The following is a 26,775-nucleotide window of genomic DNA, read 5'->3' on the forward strand; positions in this document are numbered from 1 at the left end:
CACAGCTGCTGTTGATAGCCTTCTCCCTTGTAGACCCCCCCCCCCAATCCTCTTCTAAAGCCATCCAAGTTGGTGTCTATCCCCACATCCTGTCTCGGTGAGTTCCTCAGTTTAACAACGCACCATGTCTCGTCTCCGTTCGTCCCTCTAGGAGTCTTCATATTCATTCGCCCTCAAATGCCTCATCAGCCTGTCCACGATGATCCTGCTGGGGCTCATCATCATGTACCACGCGAGAGAGATCCAGGTGAGAATCCAACCGCCGAGCAGGTTTTGTACGAAAGCTGAACATATCTTATTATTGTTAACGCAGGGCTGCCCTTGAAGTTGACCCAGAAACTCCAGCGGGTGCAGAATGCCGCGGCGAGGCTCCTTATGGGGTCCTCACCATGGGATCACATCCATCTAGCGCTTTACCAACTGCACTGGCTCCCGGTGGAGTACAGGGTCAGGTTTAAGTTGCTGGTTTTGACCTTTGAAGCCCTATGCGGCCTAGGACCCACGTATCCACGGGACCACAAATGACGACATTTTGGAGGTCCCAGGTCGCAAAGTGGTTAGATTGGTCTCAACTAGGGCCAGGGCCTTTTCAGTACTGGCCCCGACTTGGTGGAACGCTCTGTCCCAAGAGACCAGGGCCCTGCGGGACTTGACATCTTTCCGCAGGGCCTGCAAGACAGAGCTGTTCCACCAGGCCTTTGGTTTGGACTCAGTCTGACCCTTATGTTTTCCCTCCCCTTATGGTCTTGATTTATCAGCTACTTTTGAAATGAGGCTGCATTTTAAACTGTATTTTATTATTATTTTCTTTTTCTTTCCCCTGTTATGCTTTTACTCCGATTTTATTGGTGTTAGCCACCCTGAGCCTGGCTCTGGCCGGGGACGGCAGGGTATAAAATTATTATTATTATTATTATTATTATTATTATTATTATTATTATTATTATTATTTATTACCTGCCCTCCTCTCTGTAGTCCAAGAGAAATTGAAAAACGATGTTAAAAATGGTTTGAAACGACTTGCAATCCCAGGAATAAGGTGGGTCCTAAAAACATAGAATCACAAACTGTAGAGTTGGAAAGGACCACAAGGGCAACCCTGTGAAAGGCAGGAATCTTTTGCCCAACCTGGGACTCGAACCCACAACCCTGAGATCAGGAGTCCCATGCTCTGCTGATTGAGCCTCAAATGTCGAAAGCCAGGGTTAAAGAGGTGTGTCTTCAAGATTCTCTGGAAGCTGTGCAATTTAGATACCAGACACACCTGGGGGGGGGGAGTCCCACACCTTGGGGCCGCCACAAAGAAGGCCCTCTCCTGGGCTGCCACCCCTCAAGCCTCTGAGGGTAGAGGAATTTCCAAGAGGGCCCTCTCTGCTGATCTGTCAGGAAGGGGCCTGAGACATTTATACTAATAATAGTAATAATAATTTATTATTTATACCCCGCCCATCTGGCTGGGCTTCCCCAGCCACTCTGGGCGGCTTCCAAAAGAATATTAAAATACTATAATACATCAAACATTAAAAGCTTCCCTGAACAGGGCTGCCTTCAGATGTCTTCTAAAAGCCTGGTAGTTGTTGTTCTCTTTGACATCTGGTGGGAGGGCGTTCCACAGGGAAGGCGCCACTACCGAGAAGAAATTTAGGGTTTTGTATGCATGCCTCTCTTGGGAAGCGAAACTGGAGTTAGACATTTCAACGGGTCTACCATGAGTAGGGTTAGCACTGAATATGTATCACCCAGGGTTCTTAAATCACAGAATTGGAAGGGACCACAGCGGTCATCTAGTCCAACCCTCTGGGTCTTTCACCCAAGGTCATGGAGACAGCAACACAGCAAACATCATGGCTACTTGCCATTGGTAGTCTTCCCCTCTGTGAATTTGTCTAATCCTCTTTTAAAATAATCCAGGTTCGCAGCCCTCACTGTCTCCTGCAGTTCCACAGTTTAACTATGCCCTGTGTCTGTGTGAAGAAGCATTTTCTTTCGCCTACCCTGAACTGTCCAGCATTCAGCTCCTCCTTGGATAACGCTGTAGAACTCTAGTAACGTGATGGAGGAAAGCTGTCTGCGAAAGTCATTTGCAGCAGCAACAACAATCTTCCTTCATCGCAGGGGGTTGAGCTAGATGACCCTCTGGGGACCCCTCCAGCTCTGTAGTTCTACGAAACAATATACTAAGCAAAGTGACTGTATTAGGAGAAAGGTGGCTGTGGTTTTCAATGATGCTAAAACAGAGAGAGCAAAACGGTATACCCTCCCAAATTTCTCTGATGAAAATAGGGACGTCTTAAGGAAAACTAAGGGATGCGGGTGGCGCTCTGTGTTAAACCACTGAGCCTAGGACTTGCTGATCAGAAAGTCAGCGGTTCGAATCCCTGTGACGGGGTGAGATCCCGTTGCTCGGTCCCTGCTCCTGCCAACCCAGCAGTTTGAAAGCACAAAGTGCAAGTAGATAAATAGGTACCGCTCCGGCGGGAAGGTAAACGGCATTTGCATGCGTTTCTCTGGTTCACCGGAAGCAGCTTAGTCATACTGGCCACATGACCCAGAAGCTGTATGCCAGCTCCCTCAGCCAGTAAAGCGAGATGAGCGCCGCAACCCCAGAGTCGGCCATGACTAGACCTAATGGTCAGGGGTCCCTTTACCTTTAAGGAAAACTGGAACATTCCAGTATCAAGTCCAAAATCGGGATGGCTTCTGAAAATCTGGGACTGTCCTTGGAAAATAGGGACGCTGGGAGGGTCTGGAATGGGAGAAACCAAGAAGGTGTAACATAGACAGATTTTCTTGTCCATAGGTGGGAGCAATTTGGTAGGGTTTTGCTTTGGGTGCTGTTGCTGTTTCCTCTGAATGAGGAACAGATGGGGCAGGTCTGACTTCGGGGCTGCTGCAGCCTGGAGCCATTACTCAGTCAAGCAGCCACAGCTGGCGCCAATGCCGTCGCTGAATGGCGAGGCGCCCGCTTGTGACACCTCACAGGCATCTAGCACCCACCGCTGAACAGCGGGGAGAGTTTTCCCATTAAAATGTTTTTATGGGCTGCGTCAGAGGACGGAGGAACTGACCCTCAGCCCTGCAGAGGTGAGGCGGAAGAGGAGGACATTTTCAAGGGGATGCAGGTGGACCCTGGAACGAACAGATCCTGGGTCAAAGGCTGAGAGGGTCTTTGACCTTGCTCTGCCCTTCACTGATGGATGGAGAGAACACAACTCTGCACTCGACGAAACTCAACGTTCTGAGGTGCCAGGCAGACCTTGAAAACCACACACACGAAACAACATTATTCCATCTCGGTTTCTGTTTGCGTTCTTAAAATCCCTTGAGTTTCATGCTTCTGCGTGTCCAAAATTTGCACGACCAGACCTGTTAAAGGGTTTTTTTAAGTGAGCTGATCATCCATTCCTTCCCAGTCCCACTCTGATTTATGGCTCCATCCTTTCCACACCTGCTCAGGTGTACATCCCTCGGAATTCAATGGGTTTCACTCCCAGGTGAGTGGAGGAAGGATTGCGCCCTTAACAAACAAATCAATGAGATTGTGATGAATGTGAGCGTCTCAACTGCATAGAAAGAAGAGCATGGTGTCTTGCAGTTATTAATATTTGGGAAAAGTTTGAGGGATGCCAATGCCCCTCAATCCAAATCACAAAATTGTAAGTGTCACTCTTGGCGGAGGGGGATATCTATTTAATATCTATCAACCATCTGTTGTTGTTGTTGGTCTTCTTCTTCTTCTTCTTCTTCTTCTTCTTCTTCTTCTTCTTCTTAATTCAGCCTTTATTGGCATAATTTAGACAATTTAGACGCAGGTGACGGTGTGGTCTAAACCACTGAGCCCCTTGGCCTTGCTGATCATAAAGTCAGCAGTTCGAATCCCCGTGAAGGGGTGAGCTCCCGTTGCTCTGTCCCAGCTCCTGCCAACCTAGCAGTTCAAAAGCACGCCAGTGCAAGTAGATAAATAGGTACCACTGTGGTGGGAAGGTAAATAGCGTTTCTGTGCACTTTGGTTTCCATCACGGTGTCTCATTGCGCCAGAAGCAGTTTAGTCATGTTGGCTTCATGACCCGGAAAGCTATCTGTGGACCAACGCCAGCTCCCTCGGCCTGAAAGCGAGTTGAGCACTGCAACCCCATAATCGCCTTTGACTGGACTTAACCGTCCAGGGGTCCTTTACCCTTTTCCTTTGTTAGACAATAGAATCGTAAGAGGGGGAAGCAATCATCCACAAAGCGTTGCAAATCAATACCTATTAAACACATAAAATGTATAAAAGACTCAAGAGCCACCATTAAGTAAGATCTAGAATTGGCTTTGTGCCATGCGCATTCCTTTGGCTGCGAAGGGCCCTTGCCAAGTAAGTGCCCACCTTCTTTGTTTTGGACCATGGCAGGTGTGAAGTTTCTGTACCCACAAACCTGGCCTGAACGCCATCCCTCCCTTTTTGCAGCTGTTCATGGTGGACAACGGAGCGGACGACTGGCGCATCGCCATGACCTACGAGCGCATCTTCTTCATCACCTTGGAGCTCCTGGTCTGCGCCATCCATCCCATCCCGGGCCAGTACTTTTTCACGTGGACGACCCGCCTGGCGTTCACGTACGCCACCTCGGAGGCCAACACCGACGTGGACATCATCCTCTCCATCCCGATGTTCCTACGCCTCTACCTGATTGGGCGGGTCATGCTTCTCCACAGCAAACTCTTCACCGACGCCTCTTCGCGGAGCATCGGGGCCCTCAACAAGATCAACTTCAACACCCGCTTCGTCATGAAGACCCTCATGACCATCTGCCCTGGGACGGTCCTTCTGGTCTTCAGCATCTCCTCCTGGATTATCGCCGCCTGGACAGTCCGCGTGTGTGAGAGGTAAGTCCCAGTTCTTCTACTCCTGCCGAGGAAGGCATAGCAGGGGAAAGGATGGCACTTGCCGAGGGGGTCTTTGGTGCCCCCTGTTGCAGCCGAGGGGAAAACCAGGTTCCTGCACCCGTTGAGCTCGTTGGGTTTGCTTGGTGCTGAGTTCGAGTCTCTCCGCTTTCTCCAGGATGGAGATATCCCATCATTCCCCCCCCCTTCCTTTTGCTTTTTACTGATTTGTTAACCCAAAAATCCAAGTGCAAGCATAACAAAAAAGAAAAAAGGCCGTGTGGAATAACGAAGACTAAAAATTGCAAACCACAAAGCATTATAGCCTGGAAGTACAAAGATGCAGTGTGGCTGCATTAATTCACTCAAAGACCTGCATTACCACAAGCAAAATATAATAATAATACCGCTATCATTAGTAGTAGGAGTAGACGTAGTGTATGTATAATATTAAATGCCCACAAATTTCACATAAAGTTCCAATGCAAATTTATTTTTCCTTTTGTTTTATCAACATTGCATTCCATTTTCTGTAGGGGGTTTTCATTCTATCTCATTACTGCATCTTTTATATCCTAACCATAATACAATTATGGCTAATTATTTCTGTTGCTCATAGTTCAAATCTTGCTTGCGAATTCATTGAATTATAATATTTCTTTGAATAGCCTGGAAAATGCTTCTATAATTCCATAAGGCAATTGTCATTAAGTTCTCTTATTTTAGCTGTTGGCTTTTCTGATTCAGCACAGTCACTTTTCTTATCCATTTTTCTTCGGTGGGAACTTCTTCATCTTTCCATTTCTGTGCATAAAGAATCCTAGCTGCTGTAGTTACATACCTAAACAACTCAACCATCTTTTTGGGGGTGAAATTCTGTCCCTATAATTTCCAGAAAAAAAGCTTCAGAGTTGTTGTTTTGGTAAAATCTAACATTTTTTATTATCTCATCATATATCAATTTATTAGCAGCCTTCTCCCTAAGGTCCCAGGGCAGGTTATAACAATTCATACACAACAGGAATATTAAAATGCAATATTAAAAACAGTTTAAAGCAATACAACTACAGGAAAGGCCCCCCAAACCCCCCACAAAGTTCGTCCCATAGATTAAAATTTGTGATGCTGCTCAAAAATAGCAGGCAACACTGTCGGATGGAAGCCGAGGTGAATTTGGCACATTTCAATATATTCAGCCTATTTTCAAATGCATACAGTAACAGCGGGTCAGAGGAGGAATTTTGGTGCTGTTAGGCTTTTAATGCAAGCCTATATCTAATTCATCCTTTCAGAAACAGTACGCAAACATGAGCACAGAACCAGCCTTCAAAATTTGCACTTATCGCAATTTTGCCGTGAAGCTCTCCAGCCAAGTAATGCATGCAAAAGGGGAAAAAGAAAAAGTTAGTGAAAATAATAAATAAGATGCGTTAATATTGCAGGAAAGTCTTCTCAAAAAGGTTTCTGGATCAGGCAAAAATTGCATTTAAGGAAATGTGTATAAGGACAAATTTGCACTAGAGTACTGGCAAATTCTAGAAGGGACGTGGGTGGCGCTGTGGGTAAAACCTCAGTGCCTAGGACTTGCCGATCGTATGGTCGGCGGTTCGAATCCCCGCGGCGGGGTGAGCTCCCGTCTTTCAGTCCCAGCTCCTGCCCACCTAGCAGTTCGGAAGCACCCCTAAGTGCAAGTAAATAAATAGGTACCGCTTTATAGCGGGAAGGTAAACGGCGTTTCCGTGTGCTGCGCTGGTTCTGGCTCGCCAGAGCAGCTTCATCACGCTGGCCACGTGACCCGGAAGTGTCTCTGGACAGTGCTGGCTCCCGGCCTCTTAAGTGAGATGGGCGCACAACCCTAGAGTCGGACACGACTGGCCCATACGGGCAGGGGTACCTTTACCTTTACTGGCAAATTCTAGTGCAAATTTCTCCTTATACTAGAGAACTGGCAAATTAGGGACGCAGGTGGCGCTGTGGGTTAAACCACAGAGCCTAGGACTTGCCGATCAGAAGGTTGGTGGTTCGAATCCCCGTGACAGGGACATGGTGATCTCCTGTTGCTCGGTCCCTGCTCCTGCCAATCTAGCAGTTTGAAAGCACATCAAAATGCAAGTAGATAAATAGGTACCACTCCGGCGGAAAGGTAAACGGCGTTTCCATGCGCTGCTCTGGATCGCCAGAAGCGGCTTAGTCATGCTGGCCACATGACCTGGAAGCTGTAGGCCGGCTCCCTTGGCCAGTAAAGCGAGATGAGCGCCACAACCCCAGATTCTGTCATGGCTGGACCTAATGGTCAGGGTTCCCTTTACTGGCAAATTGGTATGAGGGCATTAAAAACAAGATAAAAACTAAACTATTATTACTAATAGTATATTAATAGTATTTATTTATTTCCTGCCCTTCACCAGCAAGTTCCAGGGCAGGTTCTAGCCATTTAAAATTCAGAAATATTATTATTAATTATTATTATTATTATTATGCCACCCATCTGCCTGGGTTTCTCAAGCCACTCTTGGCAGCTCCAACAAAATATTGGAAACACAACATTAAACTCTTCCCTGTGCAGGGCTGTCTTCAGGTGTCTTCCAAAAGTCATATATTGTTTATCTGTTTGACATCTGATTAAAAACAGTTAAATCTGATTATGGTCACAGGAATGAGGTCCTGAAAGCACAAATCTCGGGCGTCAAATGCCTGGAGAACTGAGCTTAAGACTTGGGAGAAATCGAGGGAAAAATTCACCCCTCCCTCTTTGCGCCAGATCTGGGCTTTTCCCTCGGCTGTGTCGGGCCTAGGAGGGTGCCCCACACTTTCCGGCAGGCTCCCCCCCACCGCGTTCGTCTCTGTGCCATTCGTGTGTGTCGTTTGCTTTCTGGACCTTTTGCCCTGTTTTTCCTCCGGCCTGGAAACTGCTCAATAACGTGCTGTTGTTGTTGTTGTTGTTTTTCCTCCTCTCCAAACCGCTGTGCTTCTCGTAGGGACAAACTGTGAGTTCCGATTGGCTAGCAGCCGGGTTGACGCAACCCTTTGCACGGAGGCCAAGACTTGCTCAGAATTTAAGATTAGCTGCAGCTTGCGGGATTGGCAGTTTGGGGTGTCGTCTGTGGGGGGGGGGGGTGTCTGGGGTAGAAGAAACCCCGGGTGCTGGTGGTGGTTGCAAACTTTGAACAGAATCCCAAAGCTAATCTAGCTTTTGGAAGGAAGCTTTGTCCATATATCCATTCATCCATATGTCTGTCTATCCTTCTATCCTTCCTTCCTTCCTTCCTTCCTTCCTTCCTTCCTTCCTTCCTTCCTTCCTTCCTATTTTCACTTCACCACCTCAACCTTCCCGTCCAGAGAATTTACTCCTCCCAAAAGCTTAATATCTTCCAAAATTCTCCCCATTCAACCCCTCCCATCTTAAGATGTTTGCATTCCTAGATGATTGGCCCTTCTTTCATAGAATCATAGAATCATAGAGTTGGAAGAGACCACAAGGGCCATCGAGTCCAACCCCCTGCCAAGCAGGAAACACCATCAGAGCACTCCTGACATATGGTTGTCAAGCCTCTGCTTAAAGACCTCCAAAGTAGGAGACTCCACCACACTCCTTGGCAGCAAATTCCACTGTCAAACAGCTCTTACTGTCAGGAAGTTCTTCCTAAGGTTTAGGTGGAATCTTCGTTCTTGTAGTTTGGATCCATTGCTCCGTGTCCGCTTCTCTGGAGCAGCAGAAAACAACCTTTCTCCCTCCTCTATGTGACATCCTTTTATATATTTGAACATGGCTATCATATCACCCCTTAACCTCCTCTTCTCCAGGCTAAACATGCCCAGCTCCCTTAGCCGTTCCTCATAAGGCATCGTTTCCAGGCCTTTGACCATTTTGGTTGCCCTCCTCTGGACACGTTCCAGTTTGTCAGTGTCCTTCTTGAACTGTGGTGCCCAGAACTGGACACAGTACTCCAGGTGAGGTCTGACCAGAGCAGAATACAGTGGCACTACTACTTCCCTTGATCTAGATGCTATACTCCTATTGATGCAGCCCAGAATTGCATTGGCTTTTTTAGCTGCCGCGTCACACTGTTGGCTCATGTCAAGTTTGTCAAGAGGAAACAACGCATGCATGCAAGATCTTGCCCTTGTCGTCCTTCGCGTCTAAATTTTGCATGGCACACACATGCAATTTACTTAAAGTGTTTCGTCCCCATCTTCCTCATTTGTGATGTGTGCAATCTGTCCCAGATCCTCTCCCTTCAAAATTGCATCATGGTGAAACCTTTCATAATACTAGATAATGATAGATGTCCATCAGCTTAGGAAACCTTACTGCAAAGGCAGTGAACCTTAGCCCTGGGGACAAATGCCTCTCTGTCTGACCCTCAGGACAATCTCTAGGCCACATCCTCCTCTCCTCAGACCACTCCAATCACTCACCACTGCTTTGCTCCCTCCCTTGGGTGTTCTTGCCTGGCTGGCTGTAGGGATGGGTATAGAAACCAAGAATTGATATATTTCTTAGGTATTATCCATCTGGAAGAACCAGATGCACAAATACAGGATGGGGGATTCCTGGCTGTACCTGTGAAAAGGAACTGGGGTCTTAGCGGGCCACAAGCTGAATATGAGTGAACAGTGTGATACAGCAGCAAAAAAAGTGAATGCTATTCTAGGTTGTATAACGAGAAGTCAAGCGTCCAGATCAAGAGAAGAAACAGTACTGCTCTATTCTGCCTTGGTCAGACCACGCCTGTGTGGGAATGTTCAGGGATGCAGGAGAGGTTATATTGTTTGATTATAGCCTTTCCAACTTGTGTTAACAAGTTCACAATTTAGCAGAGTAACATTCCCCTGTTTAAACTCGCAGCGGATGCGTTTGCTCAGGCTCACTAAAGCCTCTATAATAACTGTTCTGGTATTTTTCCCTTATTCCCTCATAAAAGATAAGACACGACACAGTCTTCTATAAAAGTATAAAAAGAGTTTACTCACATTCTGTTCACAGTCGGATCCCAGAAGGCAGACTTAGCTTAGAAAAGTAACATACACCTGGAAACTATCTCCTAAGGAGACAGTCCCTTTGTCCTCTCTTGGCCAAGAGAGCATCTTTAGTTGCTTCTTCGATGCATGTAGTCAAAGAGAGAGAGATGGCTGCCCTGCCCTGTGCTTTTGTCGTTACCTGCACAGGTGAGGCCACACCCACCTCTAGTCCCATGCAGAGGAAGTCTGTCCCAGCCCAGAAGGAAACAGGAAGTTGACCTGCTGGCTGGACAAACATTCCTCCCCAGGTGTAAACATGTTCACTCTAGGAATATTATACTTGACTGCTCTTGTGTTTCACATCCCACAACCTAGAATCCTGTGTGCAATTCTGGGTGAAACAATTTAAGAAGGATGTTGGTGTGCAGAGGAGGGCAACCAAGATGATCAAGGGTCTGGAGACCAAGCCTTATGAGGAATGTTTGAGGGAATTATACACAATGTATGTAGCCCAATAAAGAGAAGACTGAGAGGAGATATGATGGCCACCTTCAAATATCTTCAGGGCTGTCACATGGAAGAAGAAGAAGAAGAAGAGTTTGGATTTGATATCCCGCCTTTCACTCCCTTTAAGGAGTCTCAAAGCGGCTAACATTCTCCTTTCCCTTCCTCCCCCACAACAAACACTCTATGAGGTGAGTGGGGCTGAGAGACTTCACAGAAGTGTGACTGGCCCAAGGTCACCCAGCAGCTGCATGTGGAGGAGCGGAGACGCGAACCCGGTTACCCAGATTACGTGACTACCGCTCTTAACCACTACACCACACTGCACCACAAGCTTGTTTTCCCCTGCTCTGGAGTGTAGGACCGAAACAACGGATTCGTGTTACAAGAAAAGACATTCCAACTAAACATCAGGGATAACTTTCTGGCTGCAAGAGCTGTACAACAGTGGAAAGATTCCCCTTGGAAGGTGGTTGACTTTGACGGTTTATAGGCAGAGGTGGGGTGGCCATCTGTGACGGATGCTTTTGCTGAGATTCCACCATCCTTTCCAACTCTACGAGTCTATGAAAAGAGGATTAGAAAAAATACCACAGAGCAGGAGATGGCTATTGCTGAACCCTTGCCATGTTGGCAATGTTCTGTGTCCAGTGTCTGAGCTCCTGAATACCAGATTCTGGAAACTGCCGCAGGGAAAGAGTAGCCACGTCCCTCAATGTCAATGGGCCTACTCTGAGCATGGCAAACATGGGCTAAAACCCAGTTCCCCCTTCCTGCCCACCTCCTCCAAACCCACCCCACATCCGACAAAGTGGCCTTTCATCCACAAAAGCTGGTGCCCCCATAAATCCTCAGCCTTTAAACTGTCTCGAGGCGGCGGCGTCATTTCCTGGAAATTTATCACGGCTGCCAGGCAGGCATTCAACCTTGAGAGGGGAGCGAGGAGGGGGGGTGGCCCTGTCTCCTGCACCCTCATTCTCTTCTTGGCGCTGCAGGACGGGTGGCTGGTGGTTGAGGAAGAACCCCCCCCTTAGATGCCAAGATGGAGAAGCACCCCGGAAGCCCTTTCGTGAGCACCAGGAGCTCAGCCAGCGCGCCATGGATTTTTTTCACGGCTGCCTGGTTTTCTCTGTGTGAGGAAGCAGTGAGTCAGGCCACACTCAGCCGTGAAGGGAACCGAGAAGGCTGCGTGATTCAAGCGCACATGCACTCCCACTGCCAGAGGAGAGCCAGAGGAGACTTCCATCCCTTCCTGGCCCAGTGATGCCCACTTTTCACAGGATCATAGAACTGCAGGGACCCTTAGGGTCATCTAGTCCAACCCCTGCCATTCAGGAATCACAGATTTTTTGGGGGGGAGGGGGGTTGGAGGGGAGCGACAGAACTGCCAGGCAGCTAAATCTTGCCACCCCTGTTTATCATCATCATCATCGAATCATAGAATTGGAAGGGGACTCCAAAGGTCATCTAGTCCAACCCCCTGCAATGCAGGAATTACATCATGCCACCCCTGTTTATCATCATCATCGAATCATAGAATTGGAAGGGGGACTCCAAGGGTCATCTAGTCCAACCCCCTGCAAGGCAGGGATCGCAGCTAAAGCATCACCATCGTTATTTATGGCCCACATTTTCCCCTGGGACCGGGACTCAAAATTAAAACCAAGGCAGAGAAAATTCAGGAAACTAAAGATCTATCAGAGATAGCAGTTTGGGGGAATAAAGCAATTAAACTATAACAGAACTGAGAACAATATAAAACCGAATCTTTGCAAGCTAGCAAAGCTGATCCAGCGAAAGCAACATAGCGCCACTGAAAGTCCTTTCCTGGGAAGCAGTCAGATTTCCCACAATGCGCATCCTGCATTGCAGTTGTGGGGTTGGACTAGATGACTCTGGGGTGGCCCCCGCTTCCGACTCTGCAGATTCCCCCGCCACCCCTCGCATCCTTTTCCGATGTTCCGAGCGAAATGTTCAACGGTTCACAACCGCCGCTACCCTTCCCTGGGCAAGGAGGGCTGGATACACCTATGGGGGATGGAGAAGGTCGGGGGGTCCACTAGCTTGAGCTTTGCAGGGTGAATAGAAAGAAAGAAAGCAGCAATCCTAAATTCCTCCTCTTAACATTGCTTGGCGTAGTCAGGCTTGTCTGGGTCTTTCTGTTCCTTTAGTTTTTTCCCCTCCTGGGGGGCAAATTTCTGCATTCCTCTATCCCAGTCTTACCCCCTGCATGCCACTCCAAATCACCCTCTTCTTCGCTAACTTCCAGTGCATCTTCCGAAATCCACCACGCTCCATGCCGGTTCTTTTCCAAGGTCGGGGAGGAGGTTATTCTCTCTCTTTTCCTTTCCTTCTCCCTTCCTTTTTTGCCTGCAGCGATTCGCACTGAAGGGTTTTGCTGAAAACCGTGAACTTTCTTTACTCAGGCCACACAGTTCACCTGCGGAACTCAGTGCCACAAGATGTGGTGGTGGCCACTGTTTTAGTCAGCTATAGAAGCAGGGCGGGCAGAAGGCAGATAGGTATTTGCAAGGGGGCACTGCAATTCGTGCATTGATTACAGACACAAGTGATCGGATAAAATTTTGCCAAGCTGAATTGATCTCTTCGGGAAAACCGTACAATATAACAAGGCAAAACTCAGAGAGCACAGTTGTGGGCTTTATTTTAGTGGAAATTGGTAGACTATTGAAGAGGAGGAATCAACTGCTGGTAGCCATGGTGTCTTAATAGAACCTCCTTGATCAGGAACAGTCTATCTCTAAATAGTAATTGCTGGCACAAGCAGGTCTGGCATGCAAGCCCAGTTTTGTCGTCCCCCCTCCCCAAGGATATCAGAAGTTATCTATTGGATTGCAAGGTGGTTTGATCCAGCCATTCTCCCTTGTATTAAAGACTCGTCACACTCATTGAACTTAATAGACCTTTCTAATTTAGGCCACATTTGTCCTATCCTTTTAAAGCACCAATTTAAACATTCATGGCTTCCTCCCTCAAAAAAATCAGTGTGTGTACGAGCAGGAAGGTGTGCAGAGGAGGGCAACCAAGATGATCAGGGGTCCGGAAATGAAGCCTTATGAGGAACAGTTGAAGGAGCTGGGTATGTTTAGCCTGGAAAAGACAAGACTGAGAGCCAGCTAAGATAACCATCAAAAATGGGGGAGGAGACACTCCTTCAGTCATATGGGGCCAAGGCAGTTCAAACATTTTAAACTTCCCAGTAGAGGGCTGCCTTCTGATGTCTTCTAAAAGTCAGATAGTTGTTTATTTCCTCAACATCTGATGGGAGGACATTCCACAGGGTGGGCGCCACCACCGAGAAGGCCCTCTGCCTGGTTCCCTGTAGCTTCACTTCTCACAGTGAGGAAACCACCAGAAGGCCCTTGGAGCTGGACCTCAGTGTCCGGGCAGAATGATGGGGGTGGAGACGCTCCTTCAGATTTACAGGGCCAAGGCTGTTCAGGGCTTTCAAGGTCAGCACCAACACTTTGAATTGTGCTCGGAAACGTCCTGGGAGCCAGTGAAGATCCTTTAGGACGAGTGTTATATTGTCCCAGCGGCCACCAGTCTAGCTGCCGCATTCTGGATTAGTTGTTGTTTCTGAGTCACCTTCAAAGGCAGCCCCACTTAGAGCGCATGGCAGTAGTCCAAGAGGGAGATAACCAGAACCATAGCTGTCAACCTTCCCTTTTTTGCAGGAAATTCCCTTATTCCAGCGCCACTTCCTGCTGCTATCCCAGATTGTTAGATATCCCGTAGACTGTCCCCGGGACAGGTGAGGCTGCTGATCCCTTATTTTTGAGGCTGCTGATCCCGTATTTTCAAATCTGAAAGTTGACAGCTAAGACCAGAACATGGACCACTCTGGGGAGACAGGGAGCAGGCAGGGAGGGTCTCAGATGGAGCTGGTAAACAGCCGCCCTGGACACAGAACTTACCTGTGCCTCCATGGACAGCTGTGAGTCCAAAATGGCTCCTAGGCTGCACACCTGATCCTTCAGGGACACAATTACCCCACTCAAGACCAGGGAGTCCCCCACACCTGCCCGTCCCCTGTCCCCCAAAACAGTCCTTCTGTCTGGTCAGGACAGATGCATTATTCCCCTTTCTTCTGAATATACCAACCCCATTTTTGCAACATTGCAAGGCATTCCTTGCCCACTCTGGTGAGAGGCGCCCTGGGCTCCTGCCCTGATGGCGCTGACACCTTCCAGCGAATCAATAGCAATCCTAATTAGCACCACGAGCAATTAAGTCACACTTCCCCCCATCCCCCCCCCCCATAGCGCTTCTTCAGAACTAATCTGCGCAGCTTTAAACGCTCCTTCGCTTTCCTCCAGTCTCCGGAGAGGAGTGACGCTCAGCTCGGCAGAATGAATCCCTCTGCGGGTATCACTCCACTCATCTCACATTAGCGCTAATTTGCTGTGTGCGTTGGAGTCGGGCGTTAAATTGCAAAGCCCTTTTCTTTCTTTCTTTCTTTCTTCCTTTCTTCTGCAAAGCGTTGTTGACATTTCCCTGTTCCCCCAGGACCCTACAAATATTCACAGGGGGCTTTTCCGTTTTTTCCTTTCTGGCTTGTAGGTCTGTATGCTCGGGATTGGCACTCAACAGCCGCTGGTTGAATCAAAACAAAGCGGCCTTTCTTAACAACCCAGAAGTGTTACATCACAGAATCTTAAAATTGTAAAGCCGGAAGGGAACCCCGAGGGTCATCCAGTCCAACCCCCTGCAATGCAGGAATCTCAGCCAAAGCATCCATGACAGATGGCCTTCCAACCTCTACTTTAAAATCTCCTAAACTGCTGGAAAGTTCTTCCTGCTGTTTAGTCAGAATCTCCTTTCTTGTAACCTGAAGCCACGGGTTCGAGTCCTACCCTCTGGAGCAGGAGAAAACAAGCTTGCTCCATCATCCATGTGACAGCCCTTCAGATATTTAAAGATGGGTATCCTATCCCTAGGGACCTGGGTGGCGCTGTGGGTTAAACCACAGAACCTAGGGCTTGCCGATCAAAAGGTTGGCGGTTCAAATCCCCGCGACGAGGTGAGCTCCCGTTGCTCGGTCCCTGCTCCTGCCAACCTAGCAGTTCAAAAGCATCTCAAAGTGCAAGTAGATAAATAGGTACCGTTCCGGTGGGAAGGTAAACGGCGTTTCCGTGCGCTGCTCTGGTTCGCCAGAAGCGGCTTAGTCCTGCTGGCCACACGACCCGGAAGCTGTACGTCGGCTCCCTCGGCCAATAAAGTGAGATGAGCGCCCCAACCCCAGAGTCAGTCACAACTGGACCTATTGGTCAGGGGTCCCTTTACCCTTTACCTTTACCTTTACCTCCTATCTCCTCTCAGTCTCCTCTTTTCCAGCTAAACATCCCCGGCTCCTTCAACCGTTCCTCATAAGGTTTGGTTTCCAGACCCATCATCTTCTTGTTTGCCCTCCTTTTCACGCCTTCCAGCTTGACCTAAAAGCATTCTGGATCTTCCAAAAGAAACACACAGTTTTCATGTATTCCTCCCCCCTCTCCCCACCCCCCGGTAGCTAAATCCCATATGTTCTTATATACCGCACAGCCAAATGCAGATTTTTCTAGGTTTTCCATTCCCGGGCTCCTAAAATCCTAGCTGCAGCCATGTCAAAGCCTCTTCAAAGTGACAAGCGTTCATGCCATCCATCGACAAAGGATAGCTCAGTTGGTAAAGCATGAGACTCTTTATATCAGGTCATGAGTTCGAACCCCACATTGGGCAAAAAGATTCCTGCATTGCCGGCTGTTGACCCTCGTGGTTCCTTCCATCACTCTGATTCCACTGTTGTGAGTCGAGGACCCACAAGAAAGACACCAGGACGCAGTATATTAGGTTAATGGGCTAAAAAAGGCCACAACTGTATTGATTACAGCATGTGAGTGGAATTGGCTTAAAGGTAAAGGTAAAGGGACCCCTGACCGTTAGGTCCAGTCGTGACCGACTCTGGGGTTGCGGCACTCATCTCGCTTTACTGGCCAAGGGAGCCGGCGTACAGCTTCCGGGTCATGTGGCCAGCAGGACTAAGCCGCTTCTGGCGAACCAGAGCAGCGCACGGAAACGCCGTTTACCTTCCCGCCGGAGCGGTACCTATTTACTTGCACTTTGACATGCTTTCCAACTGCTAGGTTGGCAGGAGCAGGGACTGAGCAACGGGAGCTCACTCCGTCGCGGGGATTCGAACCGCTGACCTTCTGATCAGCAAGTCCTAGGCTCTGTGGACATCCAGGACAGGAACGATGGAGAACTTGCTCACGCAGTGCAGTTAACCTGTGGAACTCTCTGCCACAGGAGGCAGTGACGGCCATCAGACTTGGATGGCTTTAAAAGAGGATTGAACAGATTCATGGGGGGGGGGCTGTCGAGGGCTACTAGCCAGGAGCGCTATGCTCTGCAGGCAGCAGTGCTTCTGAATGCCAGAGACTGCAGGGAGGGAGACAGATCTGGTGCTAGGATCCTGCTTGCAGACTTCTCATCGGGCAATCTGGTTGGCCACTGTGAGAACAGGATACTGCTGGTCCACTGGCCTGATCCAACAGGTAATAATAATAATAATAATAATAATAATAATAATAATAATAATAATAATAATATATTAATTATACCCCGCCCATCTGGCTGAGTTTCCCCAGCCACTTTGGGCAGCTTCCAATTGAGTGTTAAAAACAATACAGCATTATTATTATTATTATTATTATTATTATTATTATTATTATTATTATTACTATTATTATTATTCCTAGCTGAGACCCTTCTTATGGAATACAGTGGTACCTCGGGTTACATACTCTTCAGGTTACATACGCTTCAGGTTACAGACTCCGCTAACCCAGAGATAGTACCTTGGGTTAAGAACTTTGCTTCAGGATGAGAACAGAAATCATGTTCCAGCGGCGCAGCGGCAGCAGGAGGCCCCATTAGCTAAAGTGGTGCTTCAGGTTAAGAACAGTTTCAGGTTAAGAACGAACCTCTGGAACGAATTAAGTACTTAACCCGAGGTACCACTGTATTCCCTTGCGTATGATGACACAGATTGAAAAGGCTTAGGGAAACAGTATTTGGAGGAGGAAGAGGAGGAACAGTAGGACTTTCTTTGGAGTAAACTTGCATAGGACCCAGCTTCAAAGAGAATGGAAGTAAAAGAATCAAACATACTGATTGGGGGGAAAGCAGTGTTGCGCCCAAAGAGGAATCTTGACTTGTTTTTTTTTATGAAACAAACAAAACCCTTCAGTCTTTGAGCTGCAAAAAAAAAAAAAAGTTAGTGGGTGTTCATCCGATGGAGTTCTCTGCTTGGAAACCCAGAGAGCAATCTTGCAACCACAGCTTTGAGAATGCAGGAATGGACACTTTGAATGGTGTTGCTAATGTTCCAAGGCTGCCACAGGGATAGAATGAGAAGCCATATTTAGAACCAATGCAAAATATGGGCAGGAAAGGGATTCCCCGGGTTTGCAAAACTGAATTTCCAAACCACTGTTGGCTAAGATCAACGCTGCATTCACAGCCCTGGAGCAAATATGCAATGTGAAATAACAGCTATCCTTCAAACGGGGAGGGCAGGAATTGCCCTTATCTGAATTTTGCAATGCAGTTGTCCGAGAAATATTGTGTGGGGGGAAAAATTAGGGCAGTGTGTGCTTTGCGGTGCATGCACTGGTGAAAATAACCTGATGCCCTATCATATTGCAAAACGTTGCTTTGCAAGAAAATGCGTCTGTTAGTTAAACCCCATGCAAACATTTGTATATTGGGAGAAATTTGCACCAGAAATATTGTGTATTGGGAGAAATTTGCACCAGAAATGCTCCCCAGCTTTCACGAGGATATACATATATCGCTGGGCAGATGAGGAGAACTGAATTTAAAATGAGAAACCAAAATCAACAAGTTCTCATCCGTTTTGGATCCACATTTAAGGCGACAGTTTACAACTGAAATACACCCAGTCGAGTGCAAAACTCTTCCATTCTCTGTGGCAGCCTGCAGTGGGCAGAGATTGGGCACGTGGGGGGGGGGTGTCCTACTGTAGCCCCACCCTCACCCACTCCGGTTATGTGTGGGGCAGGCGAAGGGCGGAAGGGAAAAAGCCAAGAAAGTTTTGATGGAGACTTTCCCCCCCTCTCCTTTTACTCTCTTTCGGCCCAGATACCATGACAAGCAAGACGTGACCAGCAATTTCCTGGGGGCCATGTGGTTGATCTCCATCACCTTCCTCTCCATCGGCTATGGGGACATGGTCCCACACACTTACTGCGGGAAAGGAGTCTGCCTGCTCACTGGGATTATGGTAAGGTACCACTTGCCGCCTGTATCTTTCCTGCTGATGCACAGATTACCCTTTGGTTCTTCCATTTCCCTGCTCTTCCTCCCCTGTGTGTTCTGCCTTTCAGCTTATAAGTCTTCTTTTTTCCTCTTCCCTCCCTATACCTCTTTCCTTTCATGCCATGCCTTTCAGATTGCCTTTCAGAGACTGCCTTGCTTTAATTTCAGGTGTAGGTCAGCGATTTAAAACAACAGCAACATGGTGTCTGTGAAGTTAACTCTTTATTCAAAACAGTGCAGGCTTGGTGACCCAAGGAACTATTCCCAGTAGGTCTTGCCCCAATGAGACAGTTGCAAGTAATGAAGGTCCCCACTTTCCCACAACCATCTAAGTCCTCTCCAGGGTTTTTCCTCAAGCACTTGCAAACTGAGGCTGGATTGACACTGACCTGTCATTAGATATACAGTGGTACCTCGGGTTACAGATGCTTCAGGTTACAGACGCTTCAGGTTACAGGCGCTTCAGGTTACAGGCTCCGCTAAGCCAGAAATAGTACCTTGGGTTAAGAACTTTGCTTCAGGATGAGAACAGAAATTGCACGGCCGCAGCAGGAGGCCCCATTAGCTAAAGTGGTACCTCAGGTTAAGAACAGTTTCAGGTTAAGAATGGACCTCCGGAATGAATTAAGTTCTTAACCCAAGGTACCACTGTACCGTTCTAAAACGTCACAGGGCATACTTGTAAATTGGATTGTTTTGTTTTTGTTTATATAATTTTTTCAAAATTTTTCTGTTTTACAATTTAGACTATTCATTTAAACAACCTTAAAATACAGTGGTACCTCGGGTTACATACGCTTCAAGTTACATACACTTCAGGTTACACACTCCGCTAACCCAGAAATAGTGCTTCAGAATAAGAACTTTGCTTCAGGATGAGAAAGAAATTGTGCTCCGGCAGCGCGGCGGTAGCAGGAGGCCCCATTAGCTAAAGTGGTGCTTCAGGTTAAGAACAGTTTCAGGTAAGGAACGGACCTCCGGAACGAATTAAGTACTTAACCCGAGGTACCACTGTTTAAGATTTACAGAAGATTGGAAGAAATGTACGAATTATTTGAAGAGCAACTGTAATCAACAAATTATGCTAGTAGGACTACAAGAAGCTTTGTAAGGAGAAATGTATGAAGCATTGCAAAGTAGAGGAAGAATAGAGATATTCGTTACGAATTAAATGTAATTGTGGAAGTAAGAAATGTGTATTTAGTGAATAGACTGGAAAATTTTCAGATGTGATTGATGGAAGTAAAAAAATATGATATAAGATATGAAAGTATGTTTAATTACTGTTGGAAATGATATGTTGAAAAACTAATAAAAAAAATATTTTAAATATATATAAGTCCACCCCTTAGAGATTTTGGTAATTGAGTGGCATGTTACTAACTTAAATGAAAATATGGCGCACACTGCAGTGTCCTTGGATATGAAATGAAAATGTTTATTCGGCTTTACGCCCATCATAAAGCACAACACAACACAACAAAACAAATAAAACAGTGGACTCGTACAAGCCACCAGTAATATAACACAATTCACAGCTCACAAGGACAGATATTAGCAATATCTCACTTCTCCCTTCTCCTTTAGCAGGCAGGCATCCAACTGGTTTGGCTTTCCCTATTCTAACCCACCCTCTTCCTTGTCCTGCAGGGAGCGGGCTGCACAGCTCTCGTGGTTGCTGTTGTCGCCCGGAAGCTTGAACTGACCAAAGCGGAAAAGCATGTCCACAACTTCATGATGGATACACAGCTATCAAAGCGGGTAAGAGGTGCAACACCCTTGGCCCCGATCCTCAACATAGACAGAGTGTGGGTGGTAGTCAACCCTTGTCCTGCTCAAGAGTAAACCCATTGTGGGTCATGGAGATGAATAACTTGAGCCAATCCATTTTCCATGGGTCATCTCCAACGCTGGTCATACTCAGAGTAGACCCATTGAATTCAGTGGGCATGAGAACGCGAGGACCATGAATTTCAATGGGCCTCTACAGAGAAGATCTTTACTTAGAGGATAATTCAAGAAACAACCTCGTCTACCGCCGTTTTATAAAACGCAATTTTATAAAAGGCAATTTCTTGCAGCGGCCGTTCAGAGAATCAAGACTTGACTCTGTGAAAACAGTAATATTTATTTATTTCATAATAGGCATGCACCCCTTAATTTTTTTTAAAAAAAACCCTCAAAGCAGTGTGAGAGGTGTGTGTGTGTATCACAATAAAATGATCCGATAAGGAAAATTAGATTAGATTAGATTTAGATTAGATTAGATAAATTTATTGTCATTGTCCGTATATACACAGTATACACAACAACGAAAATCAAACACCCACCCAAAGACCGGGTTCACATATACCGGGTTCACATATACTCAAAATTAATAGCAACGATTTAAAGTTTAAAATAAACTAAAAATAGATTAAAACTCGCACCACCTTTCTAAATATCTGGATGGCAAAAATCTCTTTAGCAGACGCCAATAAGGGTACTGGGATATCAGAAGTGTCAGATGCTGACACACTAAAAGACCGAGTTCTTAATTAACTCAGAATGCAGTGGTACCTTGGGTTACATACGCTTCAGGTTACATACGCTTCAGGTTACAGACTCTGCTAACCCAGAAATAGTGCTTCAGGTTAAGAACTTTGCTTCAGGATGAGAACAGAAATCGTGCTCCGGCGGCGCAGCAGCAGCAGGAGGCCCCATTAGCTAAAGTGGTGCTTCAGGTTAAGAACAGCTTCAGGTTAAGAACGGACCTCCGGAACGAATTAAGTACTTAACCCAAGGTACCAGTGTAGTTAGCTTTCTTAAGACATGGGTGCAACATAGCATCTTCACAAACAATCCTCCATGGGGTCAAACTTGGATTGGTTGGTGATAATTGAGAGCGATCGCAATGGGAGCAAGGTAGGATTGGTAAGAGACTGTGCCGTCACAAACTCCAGAGAGGCCTATTTTTTTTGGAAGAGCACCGCTTACCTCCTCAGACTTCTCCTGCCTGTCTGATGCCCATCTCCTTTTCTTTCCCCCTTTCCCCTTCCCCTCCCCAACCCCCCAGGTGAAGAATTCTGCCGCCAACGTACTCAGGGAAACGTGGCTGATCTATAAGCACACCAAGCTGGTGAGGAAGATTGACCATGCCAAAGTACGGAAACACCAGCGTAAGTTCCTCCAAGCCATCCATCAGTAAGTCAAACATGTTTACCTGCTTCAACCCCCCCCCTCCCAGTGCCTGCTGCTTCCTGCTCCCACCCACCCACCCTCCATCCCCCTGTTCTGTTGTCCAGGTCTCTCCCTGACTTGGGGGTCCCTGCCTGAAAGGAGGAGAATCCGCCCCACTAAATACGATGCACCGTTCAATCGCTGCAAAAATCTGCCGCTAGCTGGGGGTGGCATTAGGTTGTTATACGAAACCTACCCGTATCGTGTGGGAATGTTCAGGGATGCAGGAGAGGATATATTGTCCGATTATAGCCTTTCCAACTTGTGTAAACAAGTTCACAATTTAGCAGAGTAACATTCCCCTTTTTAAACTCGCAGTGGATGCGTTCGCTCAGGCTCCCTAAAGCCTCTATAATAACTGTTCTGGTATTTTCCCCTTATTCCCTCATAAAAGATAAGACACGGCACAGTCATCTATAAAAGTATAAAAAGAATTTACTCACATTCTGTTCACAAGCGGATCCCAGAAGACAGACTTAGCTTAGAAAAGTAACATACACCTGGAAACTATCCCATAAAGAGACAGTCCTTTTCTCCTCTCTTGGCCAAGAGAGCATCTTTGGCTAAGCAGACGTTGCTTCTTCGATGCATGTAGTCATAGAGAGAGAGATGGCTGCCCTGCCCTGTGCTTTTGTCATTACCTGCACAGGTGAGGCCACACCCACCTCTAGTCCCATGCAGAGGAAGTCTGTCCCAGCCCAGAAGGAAACAGGAAGTTGACCTGCTGGCTGGACAAACATCCCTCCCCAGGTGTAAACATGTTCACTCTAGGAACGTTGTACTTGACTGCTCTTGTGTTTCACATCCCACATATCGGAGGTCTGTGTGGGAATGTTGTGGATAGTTGGAGAGGATATATTGATTAAATATTATCCTTCATCACCCACGCTAGTGAGTCAGAGTCCATTTCCCCCAGTATATTGCAAGAAGCTAGTTGGTAGATTCGTTTGGATCTCTTTACTTAAGCAGTCCTATCTGGCTTGTCCAGATTGGGTTTGATCCTGGTAAATTCCCCTTTATTCCCTCTTAAAACAATAAGGACCACAACAGTCTTCTTTCAAAAGTAATGATAAGAAGTTTACTTACATTCAGTTCACAGTATGATCCTGAAGGCAGGCTTTAGCTTTTAGCTGCAGAAGAGAGTTTATCCCATATGTGCTGCTGGCTGAGAGCCAGCGGAAAACAAATAGACATCAAGAGAACATCATCAAGAGAAGCAAGAGAAGGAAGATAGCTGCGTGACCAGCCCTTTTATGGGGTCTCCTAGGGTCACGCCCATCTACCTGGTCACACGCAGGGGGAGGATGCTCCAGGAAGTCCTCCTGGCTGGAGCAACATCCCCCTGTGTGTCCACTCAGGGCAAACAGGAACTGTTGTATTTGACTTCTTTCTGTGATGTTACATCCCACAGTCTGCGCCACTTTGATTTGGAGCCACATACTGGCCTTGTCCACATCTAGGTATTGCCATCGCTCCCTTGGAGAAGACTCAAGAAACCATAACTGTCATGGGAAAGGTTAGGTTCATTCTGTGGGAATGTTGAGGGAGGCAGGAGAGGATTGATTTGTTCAGTCGTTTAGTCGTGTCCGACTCTTTGTGACCCCATGGACCAGAGCACGCCAGGCACTTCTGTCTTCCACTGCCTCCCGCAGGAGAGGATATATTGTTTAATTATATCCTTCCCAACTTATGTTAACAAGTTCTATAATTTAGCAGAGTAACATTTCCCTTTTTAAATTTGTACAGCGGATAACATCTTTGCCAGGCTTGTATAAGCCTCTAAAATAAGTTTCCTCCTAATTCCCCTTTATTCCCTCATAAAACAGACACGACACAGTCTTGTACAAAAGTATAAAAGAGTTTACTCACACACATTCTGTTCACAGATGGATCCCAGAAGGCAGACTTAAGTTACAAAATATATACACTTGGAATCTATCCCATAAGGAGATACTTCCTTTGTCCTCTCTTGGCTGCAAGCCAAGATGCCAAGACAGCATCTCAGGCTAAAAAGATGTTGCTTCTTCAAGGAATGGAGTCAGAGAGAGAGATGGCTGCCTCCCCTGCGCTGTTTTGTTACCTGCACCGGTGAGGTTACGCCCACCTCTGGTCACATGCAGAGGAAGTCTGTCCCAGCCCAGGAGGAAACAGGAAGCTCTAACTGGCTGGTCCATACATCCCCTTTTATGTTCACTCTAGGAATGTTGTATTTAACTGCTCTGTGTTTCACATCCAAATATAACAATGTAGAGCAACGGTTCCCAAACTTTTTTTTGGGGGGACCTCACCCACTTGCTTCCACAAATGCACCCCCAGGGCTTCCTACCTCTACCATACAAAAAGCAGAACAGCGGTTTGCACGAACCACTAATAGTGGGGTGGGAGAGTTTTTTTAAAAAAATCACACCTGGTAAGCAATGTGTCCCTTTGGTTTCAGATACATGGGAAGACGAGTCTAAAAAGTCCAGGACACAAATTTTCACAGCCCTCTAGTGAATATGGTGGCTCATTTACCAGAAGTAATGCATTTCATACGCTCCAATATTTCTCCCGTGAAAATAGGGACATCCTAAGGGACGCGGGTGGTGCTGTGGGTAAAACCTCAGCGCCTAGGACTTGCTGATCGTATGGTCAGCGGTTCGAATCCCCGCAGCGGGGTGAGCTCCCATCTTTCGGTCCCAGCTCCTGCCCACCTAGCAGTTTGAAAGCACCCCTAAGTGCAAGTAAATAAATAGGTACCGCTTTATAGCGAGAAGGTAAACGGCGTTTCCGTGTGCTGCGCTGCTGCTGGCTCGCCAGAGCAGCTTCGTCACGCTGGCCACGTGACCCGGAAGTGTCTCCGGACAGCGCTGGCCCCCGGCCTCTTAAGTGAGATGGGCACACAACTCTAGAGTCGGACACGACTGGCCCGTACGGGCAGGGGTACCTTTACCTTTAAGGGAAAGCGGGGCTTCCGGGATCAAATCAGAAACCAGGGCGGCTTCTGTAAATCTGGGACTGTCCCTGGAAAATAGGGGGACTTGGAGGGCCTGGTGTTTAGTGTTAACTTTGGAAGTATCTACTCAATTCTGACCAAACATAGGCTCTCAGAGCAAAATATACATAGGAGACTTGGTTTGGGAAAGTAGCTGTATCTGGGGTAAGGCAATATTGCCACTGGTTGTGTGACATTAGACAAGGATATAGATACATGCAAGAAATTGCAAGCTCCCTCTGCATCATGGTCAGTGGGTCTGATAAAAAACAACATGCCCCATATCTAGATTTCCTAACACAACACAACCCAGACAGCACCTTTGCCGGATATTCGGTCAAGGACAGCTGCCGCCTTCGCCACACAGACTTTCATGTGTTTCAAACCATTTGTGTTTTTCAAATCCCCCTCCCACATCCGTGTTAACCATCTGCTTGTGTGCATCGATGCAACATGGGGAGGAGAGGGAGATGTGTTGGTGTGGTGGCACGCACAATTCCACGTCGAGGTTCCCTCGCTTCCCCTTGCGTCGAAGGCGATCTACGATGAGATGGTTTGCCAGCGAACCAGAGTGTGTGAACTTGCAGAGTTGTGCCGTCAAAATAACCTTGAGGCAACAAAATTGTGGGTTCCTGGCTTTCGTTTACATGCAGTGTGTTATCAGTAATGTTAAGTTGTGGGTGAACATATCAGACGACACAGCGATTCTTCAAACAGCTCTTGTTTATTCACAGGCCAGGACAGAACTGAACTGAAGGGTTCAGTCAGCCTGCTTATATAGAGTCCCAATACAATGTTACTGTAACAACTTTCTAATACTATCCAATCACAGAACATCACTTTCGATCCCTTATTTGCATAACTATCTACAGTATCCCCCTGCTGGTCCAGGGTGAGAACTTCTGTACATACCAAGTAATGTCGGGGCAAGGGTGGGTGGCTGAGGGAGAGAGAGAGAGAGGTGTAACCAAACTGACAGAACCGGAATCGGTGGCGCTCTTAAGAGTCCGACGCTTTTCCCAGCTTGGCCAGCCAGTGCTGGTGATACTGACCTAGACGGATTGGTGGTTTAGCTCAGTGGAAGGCAACTTCCCTTGTGAACAAAGGACCAGAATCTTACTTGGTCCCCCAGTTCAGCAGTCTTCCATACAGTAGGATGCAAGTTCGATCGCATGCCTTCCAACGTTTCCCCGATGAAAACAAGGATGTCCTAAGGAAAAGTGGAACATTCCAGGATCAGATCAGAAACCGGGACGGCTTCTGTAAACCCAGGACTGTCCCTGGAAAATAGGGACACTTGGATGCTTAAATATACATTCCCAAAAAAGCCTGAAGAACTATTGTTAGGTTTGATAGGAGAGGATATTAAGAGGATGGACCAAAGATCAGTGGCGTAGCGTGGGTTGTCGGCACCCGGGGCAAGGCAAGTAATTTGCGCCCCCTAACCCGTGAATCTAGGTAGGGGCAGAGAGCTGCGAGTGTGAGCGCGCCCCCCCCCAGATGTTGCGCCCGGTGCGGCCGGCCCCCCCTGCACCCCCCACGCTACGCCACTGCCAAAGATTATATATGTGTGCTACGACAGCTGCCAGAGTTTTGATAGCTCAAAAATGGAAAACACAGGAGATACCAGCTGTGAAGGAGTGGCAGACAAAGTTGGTCGAATATGCGGAATAAGCAAAACTGACCCATAGGATTCGTAGTCAGGAGGAAACAAAGTACCAAAAAGAATGGAGTAAATTTATGGTCTATATAAGTGAGAACTGTAGAAATTTGAAGACGTTAGCAGGACTGAAATAAATCTTATGTCATGGTTTAGTTATTATTAAGGAACTGTGGATTAGTGATTGGAATAAGAAAACCTGCGGAAGGGAAGTCAACTGATCTATGGAGCGTAAAGTAAGGCAGAT

The 26,775-nt window shown here is 47.2% G+C and overlaps 1 protein-coding gene across 3 annotated transcripts in view; it reads left to right on the forward strand.

Annotated features, from left to right (window-relative positions):
• Positions 1-26,775, forward strand: part of KCNN1 (potassium calcium-activated channel subfamily N member 1) — a 78,955-nt gene that overhangs the window by 44,728 nt on the left and 7,452 nt on the right. For all 3 annotated transcript variants that reach the window (XR_014521000.1, XM_083483921.1, XM_083483922.1), the window contains exons 3-7: positions 152-247; positions 4,451-4,869; positions 18,499-18,640; positions 20,326-20,436; positions 21,731-21,858. Coding sequence is in view for 2 of the 3 variants with exons in the window: in XM_083483921.1 (XP_083340047.1) it covers positions 152-247; positions 4,451-4,869; positions 18,499-18,640; positions 20,326-20,436; positions 21,731-21,858 (896 nt within the window). In the remaining variant the exon portion in view is untranslated. The remainder of the gene's footprint in view (positions 1-151; positions 248-4,450; positions 4,870-18,498; positions 18,641-20,325; positions 20,437-21,730; positions 21,859-26,775) is intronic.

This window comes from Podarcis liolepis (assembly GCF_965112155.1).
Source record: "Podarcis liolepis genome assembly, chromosome: 18".
NCBI classification, from domain to species: domain Eukaryota; kingdom Metazoa; phylum Chordata; class Lepidosauria; order Squamata; family Lacertidae; genus Podarcis; species Podarcis liolepis.